Source organism: Talpa europaea, assembly GCF_964194135.1.
Source record: "Talpa europaea genome assembly, chromosome: 14".
NCBI lineage: Eukaryota > Metazoa > Chordata > Mammalia > Eulipotyphla > Talpidae > Talpa > Talpa europaea.
Genome location: NC_140082.1, coordinates 41,716,302 through 41,729,387, shown reverse-complemented (window position 1 = coordinate 41,729,387; position 13,086 = coordinate 41,716,302). Strand labels below are relative to the sequence as shown.

The 13,086-nt window shown below is 34.2% G+C and overlaps 1 protein-coding gene across 4 annotated transcripts in view; it reads left to right on the top strand.

Moving 5' to 3' along the window:
* The window catches only part of EPC1 (enhancer of polycomb homolog 1), a gene marked incomplete at both ends in the record, with an annotated part of 57,061 nt that overhangs the window by 22,547 nt on the left and 21,428 nt on the right, over positions 1–13,086 (top strand). For all 4 annotated transcript variants that reach the window (XM_084253532.1, XM_084253531.1, XM_084253530.1 and 1 more), the window contains one exon: positions 9,095–9,254. In XM_084253532.1, the coding sequence (XP_084109658.1) occupies positions 9,095–9,254 (160 nt within the window). The remainder of the gene's footprint in view (positions 1–9,094; positions 9,255–13,086) is intronic.

The following is a 13,086-nucleotide window of genomic DNA, read 5'->3' as shown; positions in this document are numbered from 1 at the left end:
GTCCCACATGGCGCACAGACCTCTCCTGCTGCCCGCTGCTCCCCTCAGCAGTGTTCTTCGTCATTCTGCCTGTTCTGCTCTCCGCTCTGGCTCTGGTGAATTCTCTCACCCTCCCACACTTCTGACTGTACCCCAGTGCTTGTATAAATAAATAAATCTTTAAATATATATATTTATTTATTTATGCATACAAGAGCTGGGGGGTACAGGCCAGAGGTGCAGGGGGGTGTGAGGATTCGCCAGAGCCAGAATGGGGAACAGAACAGGCAGATCGATCGAGGTACACTGCTGAGGGAAGCAACGGGCGGGTCAGGAGAGGTTTGCTGCGCCATGTGGGTTGCTCCCTGGGCGACTGGGGATCAAGCACGAGCTGCAGAGGCTGAGTATTGCTTCATAGTGCAGTACTTACCCCCCTGCACCACCAGGGAGGCCCCATTGTGTTACTTTAAACAAAGGGGGAGGAAGTTTGAGTGAGGAAAAACAATCACATGATTAATGTTTTGAGACTATCAACACCACTTTTAATTTTTAGCAATTACAGGAAGATGTAACTTCAGAAATAATACTGGGCATTTTATAGTTTTGGTGGAACCATGGAACTTAGTGTTAGTTAAGAAAAGGAAGAAAATTTTAAGAATTTTAGTTTTAGTCTGAAATGAATAATAAATACAATAATAAATACTATGTATGCACTATTCATATTCTAGCAGTGTTATAGTATTTTCCACATTTTTCTTAAACATGCACAAATCTTAGTATTCATATAGATCCTGAAGGTTTATAAGTTTTAGATGAAGTATTAGTAAAAACTGCAAGTATAGCTACATCTTGATTGTTAAATTGACTGGTAAATAAATAGATACATTGTTTTTCATCAGAGAACTAGTAATGGGCAACTTTAGACTAACTTGAGACTTGAAAAACCACTGAATAATTTCTAGGCCTAAAATGAATAGGAAATCTGTAGGATCTGTTGCCTGATTTGGAAATGGGAAAGTAGGAAATGAGAGAGAACTGGAAAAATCAAGACTTCTGGTATGTGTGAGTGTGAGTGATGGTGCAATTCATTGAAAAAGCTAATACAGAAAGGAACAGATTTGGAGAATCAGCAGATGGGCACATTGATATTGTGTAAAGCATAAAATGTGTCTTGAATATACATACATATATACAGTAAGATATAGTAAGATGTCTTTATGTGGGCCTAGAGTTCAGCAAATCTGGGCTGGAAATTAAGATATTTAATTGTGTTATTATTATATAAATGATAGTGAAATCCATGACAGTGGATGAAATTGCAAGAATGAGTGAGAACGGTCAAGGGCCAAGGATTAATAAATCTTGGTATGGTTTTTGCTATATAATCTATTCCAGATTATATAGACATGTTTAGCCATTGACAAAGATTTTAAAGATTCAGTGTTCTTGCTTTAGGGCATTGATCAGGAAAAAAAAAAATGAGAAAAATCTCAGAGATGCAGGTATTATAACCAAAAATAAGAGCTTGTTTGAACATTATTTAAATTTTAAATTTAATTTTTAGGAAAATATTCCCATTAGGCTAACTTTTCTGAGACTCGAAAGCAACTATAATTTTAATTCTTTCTTCATTGTCAAATATCACAGTGAGTGTCAGGATTTCAGTAAGTATAACACTGACAACCCACGTCCAGAAGAATGCAAAGGGCACAGATATGGGACTTCAGAAGCAAGGAACAAAATTATACTTTAATTTTCCCTAGGATTGTGTTTTACCATGCCACCTTAAATAAGTTTTAAATCCCAAATTTTTCTGCCAGAAGGAGTAAGTTGGCAAATACTTAACACTGAAGAGGAATAACACAACTGGACAGTTGCACTTATACCTTAGCAAAGCCTTTTACTGTTTTGCACTCTAGAAATAAAATTTTAGTGTCCTGAGCTTTACATGGGAGAATAGAGATTAATAGCCTTGGAATCTTTTACCATTTATTTCTTAGGTAAAATAACAAGTTCTAGAATGCTCTTTTTCTGCCAAGTAATATTGCTTTCTTCAACTATTTTAACTATACGTTTTGAGTATTTTAAATACAAAATAGAATGTACTCAAGTTTAATTTTTTTCTTAATTATGAAATTCATTCTTAGTTTTCTGTGAAGTATATTCCAAACCAGCATAGTTTTATGTTTTACCTTAAATCTGATGTTTCACTGGTTCATTTATACAACAGATATTTATTAGATACTTGTATATGTTAGGCACAGTTCTAGACCTGAGGTAAGACAAAGCAAAAACAAATTCCTACCTTTTATGAATCTTACATTTTGGAGAGAGATAGACAATAAACCAATAACTAAATTCAACGTTTACTAGGAGGTAAGTGCTATAGAGGAAAGTAAGCAGGGTAGGGAATATAGGGGCTCTGAGGGTGAGAGACAAGAGAGTACATATTTTTTGCAACATTTTATTATGAAAGATTTTAAAACATACAGTGATTTTGGGTTTACATTGACCACCCATATACCCACTTACTAGATTCTACCACTAACATATTCTACTTGCTTTATCATACATCTGTATATAATCCATTGATCTTAGTTTTTTCATACATTTCAAAGTATATTGTGTACATCATTACATGTTTTCCTAAATACTTAGCATATACATCATTAGAATTCAATCTTTGTTTATTGTTTTTTTTCTTTCTGAGGTAAAATTTACATGTAGTGATATTCATATATAATTAGTGACTATTAACTAAATTTTGATAAGTTCATGCACTTGTGCAACTCAGCCCCCCATTAAGTTATGGCTGGAGGGCCTCCCTGGTGGTGCAGTGGGTTGAGCGCAGGTCTGTGAAGCTGTCTGCTGCCTCTGAGCGTGGGTTCGATTCCCAGCTGGCCAGGGAGAAACCCACATGGTGCAGCAGACCTCTCCTGACTCGCCCGCTGCTCCCCTCAGCAGTGTCTTTGGTCCGTCTGCCTGTTCTGCTCCCTGCTCTGCCTCTGGTGAATCCTTTCATCCGCCACGCCTCTGGCCTGTGCCTCGGCTCTTGTATAAATAAAAAATAAATCTGACTGAAAAAGTTTTTAAAAAGTTTAAAATCATTATTTGCTTAAGTAAATGTTTAATGAATAAGTGAATATAATCTTTGTTTAGGTATCTACACAACATAACCTTGAATAGCTTTTCTTGGTTTGGTAATTTTTATTAGAACTTACTATACAGCAAGTAGAAGTATCTTTTTCATTTTTTTCATAAATTTTATTCAGACTGAAAATTTTTGTTTGTCTGTAATGATAATTTATAAAATTCTGAGTACCTGCAACAAAGCAAAATATAGTACTAAGTGTGTATAGGTTACAAATATGATCTTATTTAGTTCTAGTCCTTAAAAAAAAATTTTTAGTCCCCAAATACTTAAAAAGAATACACCTTTAAAATGAAAAGATTAAAAAAAGTTAGACATAGTGTCTAAGCTTAGGGAACTCATTTTGGAGACAGGTATTAAATAAATTATATCACAGTTTCTTCAGTATAGAATGTAGTACTGTAAAAGTGTAAATGAGGGTTAAGTTCTCCTTAGGGAGAGGCAGAGGAAAGGGAATTTTAAGCCAGAGTAAAGGGACAAGTGGGAATTTTCCCTAATGAGGTAGGGATATGGAGAGGTATCCATATGTGTGAGCAAAAACACGGAACAGATGTTTACTATACATTTGCAGTACTGTCCCTGCAAATAGGTTTTATCTACAGATAGCTAATAACTCAAATTTATTTAATAGAAGTGATATTTTCTGACTTATCAAATGTAAGTACTATGCCCTATTTAAAACTTTTTCATGTTACAATGTTTAGCAGAGACCTTAAATCACCTGAAAGGGAAAAAAATATTTCTAATGATAAGCCAAAATGTCAAAGAGAAGATTAAAAGGAAAGGGGAAAATTTTTTTTTCTGCTAGAAAGAAAGTGTGAACAAAAATGGTAAGAGAAGAAATTATATACTACAAATAATAAAAATAGGTAATAGGCTGACTTATTAAAATTGGAATCTGATGAATCTAAGAGTCATATGTCCCTGAAGTCCATGCTCTTCCAATGCACTGGGCAAGCTTAAGTAACAAAAGTGAATGCTTTCAGAGCTCAGTGCCATGATAACAAAATTCATGGAGACTTGAAAGTATGCCTCGGAACTTTCTAAATATCTGTTCAGTCTTTTTTTACTTTTTTTGTTGTTGTTGTTTATATTGCTATATATAGAAAATAACTATAATTGTTTCCAGTATAAGACTTTAAGTTGTCATCAGTTAAGGTGTCAAAAATGATTTGAAGTGGTTTTCAAACATACCTAAAACAAAGCTATTCCCTTTTCTCTCTCTCCCTCCCCCTCCTTCTCTCTGTTTCTTTTCTTTTTTCCAGTATTTATTTTAATTTTTATTTTGTCAGGTTGGTTTCTAGCACTATATATGTTTCAGGGGTACAGGTTCGCACCTCTACAAATGTATGTTATCACACCACACCCACTACCTTAAAACAATCTTTTTTAACTACCATTCTGCATATTGTAGCTTAAACGTCACTGGGAGCTAGTGGAAGTAATACTATCCTTGAAATCCCTTTCCTATGTGTGTTTTCCGTAACACATTGCACTTTTAATTCATAGCACTTACAACACTTTACAACTTATTTTTAGGACTATTTTATGTCCTCTTACCTAGATTGCAAGCTCTGTAATGTCAGAAGCTCTGTATTACTCACAGTTGTTCCAAGTGCCAAATATATAGTTGGCACTAAATATAGACTTAATGATAACTAGTAAAAAAGCTTAAGCCCAGATGTTATGCACTGTATCTCTAGTTTTTGTCCTATTCCAGCATATCCCAAATTATATCAGAAAAGTTCTCATGAGCTTTTAATATTTCCTGAAAAAAACGATTTTGTCATCATAGGTTTGAAATGACTGTATCCTTCCTTATTAAAAAAAAAAAAACTAATTTACTTAGCATATTAAAATTTTTCGTGAGTCCAAAAGTAAAAAAAAATCTAAGTTTAGAATCTCACATTTGATTTTTTTCTTAAATTGTTGAACTCTTTATTGAAGCATCCAGTGTTCGAAATTAGTGTTACATTGAACAGTTTCGTCATGCTGAGACCTAACTCAGTGCTGTGCATAGATGAGTCAGAAATTTCATTGACACGTGAAGTGTCTGCAGGTATATCTAACTTTTATGTAATTGCAGTTTAGAGTTGGACCATCTCAAATATTTAGTTAAGGTGTTCAATAAATGTTTTGAATTCAGAACTTGTTCTAATTTAATACATTGGTTAGTTTACGTCACCATTTTACATCTCACTCAAAGCAGAAATCTTATTTTCACTTACAGTTTATTGTTACTATTATATAATTTAATGTTCTGTTTCTTAGGAATAACTATACAACTTTGGATTTTAAACATATTTTCTTTACCTTGAAAGCACAGGTGTAATGAATATTTAACTCTTGAACTAAATTGGCTCAAATGGGAAAGGTTTGCAAATCCAAATAAATTCTTTCAGAAATTAACCATTATTTTAGAAAATCATCTAGCAAAATGTGCTCAGGTACTTTTTCTGTCAAAAAGTATTAATGAAACATTTTAGAAAATAAAACTACAGCAGCTGTTTCGAAATTGTACCACCTGGAGATAATTGTTAACTTTTTGGCAGTATATACTTTGAAACTGTATATGTGTGCTTGTATGTACATGTGTGCATGTATGTATATGTATATATGTATATGTGTGTATGTACATTTACAGATAGAGTATTCAGTAAATATTTAAACAAGTTTTGTGCCCAGTACTGCTTTAAAATAACATTTAGCAGTAAACAAACTAGACAGAAATCCCATCTTTACAATGCTTAGTCATTAGGGAGCGGGTAGATGGGACAGAAGGAGTGCAAACGAAGTATTGATATATGACATAACAGTGGATGATAAGAGCTATGAAAAAATGAAGTAAGGAGAAGAAATAAGGAGCATAAAGAGGGTTGTTGTATACTTATCGATTTTTAGACATTTTTCTATATATGTGGGTTTGCTTTCAAAAGAAATACATCATGAACATTCAATTCCAGATTTTTTTTTAACTTAAAGTTTCATGGTTTTTTTCCCATATGACTAATATTTTTCTGAACCATTTTATAAGATAAAGTCCATTTTCTGTATAGCAGCCAAGGTGATTTTTTAATACCTTTTATTGTGGCTTCTAGTAAAAGGACAGATCCTTAATATGAATCAGTTTTTATCTTACTCTGTAAGTCCTGGGTTTTTGTTTTTTTTTTTAACTTGACCATTTATGTGTGTTGCACACATTATAACACTAAATGCCATGTATTAAAGGGAAATCTTTTTTTTTAACTGTAAAATACAAGGAAATTATGTCACATGCTTTATAAGACAGTTACAAATAAGACTTGAAAGCATAAGTATTCACTGTAATGTTGATAAACAAAAATTTGATTTCACAGTTAAATAAAAAATAGATATTAACAAGGGAAAATTTATTACCAAACACCACACTGAAAACTTCTTCATTTTCATTAATGAAAGGTATGTATTTGCTACCATGCTTTTGGTAGTTAATTTGTCTCAGGCATTTTATCATAACTACAACCTCATATGGTAAGGCACAGAATATACATTTACAATGTACAGATTTATAGAAAATAAAACTTCTGAGATTAGTATCTTGTCCTAAGTTACAAAGTAATAAAGCTAGTAAAGCATGGAGCCAGCATTGAGATCCAGAGCACTGTTGATTACAAAGTCCATGTTCTTAACCACCATATATTAAATTGCCTACAAAAGTCAAAACACTGTAGGAATCCCATTGCACACCTAGAAAGTTTCATTGTGGTTCCTCTAGAAAAATAAATGAGATCACTGGAAAATTCTAAAAAAAGAATTAATGAGGGTGAAGTTGCCCTACTAGATAATAAAATATAGTTTGAGGCAACTGTTTAAAACTCATTAAGCTGGTATAAGAGATAGTTGAATAGAACAGAAAATGCAGCTTGGGAATACTCCCAAGTTTAAGGGGATATGATAAAGGGACATTTTTAATCATTAAGGGGAACAGATGAGTTTATGCATGGCATTAGACCTGGTGACTTGCTGTCTTTTCTTAACACACAAAAAAATTTAAACATATTTTACATAATCACCTATACACAGAAAGATAGTGTTCTAAGCTGGAAACAAAATGTAAATTAAAAACAATGTGCCTTGTTTCTTCCTTTAAGTTCAATGTATCAATAGTGAGCATAGGTCAAAGAAAGTTTCTCTTAACAATTGAAGGTATCTGACAGTAGAAGAGTGTACCTGTGACTGACAGCTGGGGCTTGCAGAAGCTTCTTTTTCAATGTACAGTAAGGGTAGCAGACATGACCATATGCTATATACCAGGGTATGAAAGGTTCAGTTAGCTCTTCTTTGTCACACCATCCATCCCTCCCTTCAGCCCCTACACAACTAGTTTTTACTAGCTTCTAAGAGTCATCAGACAGCTGAATCAAATATCAAATTGAGTTATACAAAACAAAATATTTGTTTACACACTCCAGTTTGTGACTGACTATACAATATTTGCCTGTTAGCATTGCAAAACCATAAAGGAACAGACTAATTAATTTGACTAACAGAACTTCCCTTCATAGAAGAAAAATAAAATCAAAAGTCAAACTTCCGGAAAATATTTGCAAAATTTATTACTAATTTCCTTAACATTAAAAAAGAATTCATGTATTTAAATATCAATGAGAAAAAGAAAAGCAACACTTATGAGGGTGAAAATGAGCGAAGAGCAACAACTTTTAAGGGAAGAAGAAATCTATTATTTGTAAATGGATTAGCCTAAAATAGGAAGATGGGCAAAGATTTTAAAAGTCCAAAGGGATGTTGAGAGGTTACTACTAAGAATATTAGGAATCTATGTTATTGTAACCTCATAAACGTTTAAGCACGAACAGTTATAGTTGTTCTGCAGATACTTTCACAAGTCCACACAGATGTCTTGTATATAATATGGTATAAAAGTGGATTTTTGCAACATTTAGGAAGAGTAGGCATTTAAATTTCTTCCAGGGATATTTTTCCATATCAGTTGAAGAGTCTGATTAAATAAATTATGGTATATCATGTAGTATATTATAAATTATTTTCTTCCATAGCCTGCATTCTTCATATACTAAGTTCAAATAGTTTTACCTTTTTTTTTTTTTTTTAAATATTTAAAGGGCAGGTTTGTTAGGAAAGGGATAAAACAGTAAAAAACACTTGCATAGGCACAAGTGGGCAGGAAGAGCTGCCCCAGAAGGGACAGGTTTGCTGAGAGAGGCCTGCATGGTTGCAGGCAGGTGGCCTTGACAGGTCACAGGCAGGCAGGAAGCTGCTGCCCTGCATAGGAGAGAGTTGGTGAAAAGAGACATCTGCATAGTCACAGGTGGGCAGTGCGATTGCTGCTTTTTTACCTTTTTTTGACTCTCATCTGTAAAATGCAAACTAGCAGTTTTAGTCAAGTTTTGGAAATCTTTCATATACCTTTTTTTTTTAATAATTGAAATATTTTATGCTTAACTTTTCAATTTCCTTCAATATTTTTTTAAGATTTACTTATACATACAAGAACTGGAGTACAGGCCAGAGGTGTGGGGATGAGAGGATTTACCAGAGACAGAGTGGGGAACAGAACAGGCAGATTGAATGAAATACACTGCTGAGGGGAGCAGCAAGCGAGTCAAGAGAGGCCTGCTGCGCCATGTGGGTAGCTCCCTAGCTGAGGATCGAATTCGTGCTGCAGTGGCCGTGGAAAGCTTCATAGGTTGCATCTTAACCTCTTGTGCCACTAGGGAGGCCCCATTCATATACTTTAAATTCCAGTGTGTGGTACTTTAAATTGAGAAAATATCATATGTCTAATAAAACTTTCTCATTCCTACTTAAAATATTTTTACTACTATTTTGTTAGCATCCCTTAAGGCTACAAGAATACTTGGTTAGCAGAAATCTCTTCATAAAGTTATCCATTCTGTTTACTTTTAAAAAAATGCATAAACTTACCTATTTTTCCCTCTTTAGGAACACCATCTTCAGCGGGCTATTTCAGCACAGCAAGTGTATGGCGAGAAGAGGGATAACATGGTTATACCAGTCCCAGAGGCAGAAAGTAATATTGCTTACTATGAGTCTATATATCCTGGGGAATTTAAGATGCCAAAGCAGCTCATTCACATACAGCGTAAGTAATTAATATTTTAATTATGTATTTCTATATTACATAACTTCACAGATTTTTATCTCTTCAAGGCCATTTTCAGTACCCATTTCACTGACCATCATCAGCTTAAAAGCATTTTCTTCTTAAATTTTTAGTTTCATCTCAGCCTGGGATCTAAGGCTACTTTGGACAAATGGGATAAAGAATATGCCTCAGATGTAGAAATCAAGTTTTTACTGTTAAATAGTAACTTCTTAATTAAGTCAGCAATTAGCAAACCTTTTTCTGTGAAGGGTCAAACGATAAATAATTTAGGCTTTATCAGCCATTCTGTCAGAACTATTCAGCTCTGCTATTGTAAGGTAAAATAAGCAGTAAATATATAAACAAATGAGTGTGGCTGTGTTCCAGCAAAATTATTGATAGAAACAGATGGCAAGCCAGTAGTGACCCATGGTCATAGTTACCAACCTTGATCTTTGTTTTTACCAATTTTTTTAAAGATTTATTTATTTATGCATACAAGAACTAGGGTATAGGCCAGAGGTGGAAGGTGGGGTGAGAGGATTCACCAGAGACAGAGTGGGGAGCAGAACAGGCAGATCTACTGACATACATTGCTGAGGGGAGCAGCAGGCAAGTCAGGAGAAGTCTGCTGCGCCATGTGGGTAGCTCCCTAGCTGGGGATTGAACTCATGCTGCAGTGGCTGTGGATGGCTTCATAAGTTGAGTCTTAACCCCATGTGCCACCAGGGAGGCCCTCTACTAATTTTTTTTTAGCTTGTTTTACTTGACAGTGATAGGTTCTTTATTATGAATGATCTTAGAGAAAAATGGAGATAGTAGGTATCATATTTTCCAATTCAAACTATATACAAAGCTATTGTTGTTGAAACAGTATGGTATTGGAATAAAAACAGATTAGTGGGATATAATTGAAAGCCCAGAATAAGCACACACGACAGCTAATTTACAACAAAAGAGCCAAGAGCATACAATGGGAAAAGCCTTCAACAGATAGAATTGGGAAAACTGAGCAGCCACATTCAAAAGAATGGAACTAGATCACTACCTGACACCCTACACCCTACACTCTATGATGTCAACTTTAAAGATGTCTTTTGGGCTCTGCTGCAGCAGCAGGAGAAACAAAGCCAACTACATCAAATTAAAAAGCTGTGCAATACAAGAAACGATCATTAAAAAGACACCCTTAATAGAAGATACTAGCTCATCATACATCCAACAAGATGTTAAAAGCCAGGATTTACAAAGAACTCATACAACTCAACAGGAAAATAACCCCATCAAAAAGTGGCAGGTCATCTCAATAGGCACATCTCCAGAGAAATCATACAGATGGCCAACAGGCACATGAAAAAGCCTCATCACAACTTGTTAGGGAAATGCAAATTAAAAAACCGATGAGATACCATCTCTTACTTGTGAGAATGGCCTATATCAAAAATACTAAAAACAAGTGTTGGTAAAAGTGTGGTAAGAAAGGAACTCTTCGTACATTGTTGGTGGGGGTGTAAATTGATACAGCCTTGATGGAAAACCATGTACAGGTACCTTAAAAAAAATCTGTCATATAATCCAGCAATTTGACTTCTTAGTTTCTGTCTGAAAAATATGAAAACATTTATTTGAAAAGTTATATATACCTCTGGGTTCATTGTGGTATTATTTACAGTAGCCAAAATATGGAAATAACAAGTACCATGAGCAGGTTATTGGATAAAGAAGATGTGTTGTGTTCTCTCTCTCTCTCCCCCCCCCACCCCCCCACTGAATACAATGCAGCAATTTTAAAAAAATGCTATCTTGCCATTTGCTACAACATGGAGGGAATTAAAGGGGATTATGCTAAGCACAATAAGCCAGAAGGCAAAAGATAAATATCAGTTCCACTCAAACACATAAAACAAAAATCACAAAACTCTGACAGCAGAACTGAGGTTATGAAGAGAGGGATGAGGGTGAGAGCAAAGAAGAGAGAGGATCCAGTGAACTGTAATGGAGAGTTACTAGTACTTTGGTGTTGGGTTTTTATGATGTATATTTGAGGTATGAATCCATACTCCTAAAACATATATATATATATATATATATATATATATATATATAGTATTGCAAACCAGTGTTAACTCAATATTGTAAATAAACAAATGCTTCGATTGATACGTGGTTTTTCTTCTTTAGCATGTTGACATGGAAGGTTGCATTGGTCAATTCTGAAATATTGAACCAGCCTTGCATACCTGGAATAATACCCATCTGGCTGTAATATGTCATTTTTTTTTTTTTTTATATTTTCTGGGAGTGGGATGAGCTAAAATTGGAGCTTTGTATCTGAATTCATAGATTTGGTTTTGGGGTTTTTTGGTGCTCTGTGTTTCATTTTGGTATCAGTAATACTGGCCTCATAAAACAGGTTAGGCAATACTCCTTATTTTCTAAAAGAGATTGTGTAAAATTGACAGTCTTCCTTTTAAAATTGCTATTGGTTTTCAATAAGAAAAAGCATATTATAGTGTAAATTCCTGCAGTGGGAATCTTGACTACTAGGTTTAGTAAATTGCTTATGGAAAGGGAACATTATTGCCTTGCATTATATAAATGGACTGACTCATTTCAGCTCCCCTAACTTGTAATTTGTAAAGCTCTTTAATTAATGACATACAAACTGTCCCTTATAGTTTTTAAAATGATAATTAGTATTCCCTGAAAAAAAGCTATGATCAAACAGGTTTGAAAATTTTACATTTTATGCTTTTCTCCTAATATACATTATGTATAATGTATATTACTATATTTATGGGTTCTGGGAGTCTTATGCTTAAAAGAATTTTTTTGAAAGATTATTTTAAACCCAGCATTTCCCAAATGTATTCCTTAGATATTTTCTATTAACATTTAATTGAACATTAGTTTGGAAAATTGCAACTCATTACTTGTCTCCAAATGCCTTAGAAAAAGAATAAATTTCTCCCCTTCTCATCAGAACTCTGAAAAGAAAAAAGCCCATGCACTGTATATCGTATATGCATTTCTGTTTCTGCCCTTGGAAGGAACAAGAAGCAAAAATATTCAGTGGCACTGAGCACACCTTGTACCCTTACCTATTCAATTAGGGGAACTGAAATGAGCCAGGCCACTAAATGACCAAGAATCTGTGAGAAAATGACTGATTTGAGGACTGGGGCAGGGAAGGTATAAGGTGAATTTAAAATTTCCTTTAGTCCAGAAGTTAAACACTCAGAAAATGACACAGGAGTTTCCACTAGCTCATTCTGGGACAATTTAAGCAACAGATCGAATATAATAGTAAATTTATAAACCAGTGGAAAAGTAGAAATTCATGAGTCCTTACTAATAATATGTAGATAGCTATACGGTAGAGAAGAGTGTGCTTTCATGCTTTACCAGTGGGATGCTAAGAACTAAAAATGGTACAATGTGAAGAGAGGGTAATGGAATTAGAAAATCATTTTGCATGATCAGATTGAATCACACAGAAATTATCAATGTGTTATAAGAGGAAATTTTGATGAAGAGCATGAAATTTGCATGATTTTAAATTCTCATAAGATGCTTATTAGTTACAAGAGAGGAGGAAAACTAGTTACATGGTGGTATATAGTAGGGCAATTTCTTGACAGGTGATAAAAATGATCACTTATGAGGAGCAGATAGATGAGTATCGTGTACCTCTAGATGTTATATGCTATCATGAGGACTACGAAAATTGAATATGTAGCATGCCAGCTAAGAATGTATAATCACAGTGCTGGGAAAATCAAGCACAAAGTGGGTAATTTGATGCTAAAAATGATAATGATGATGTTGC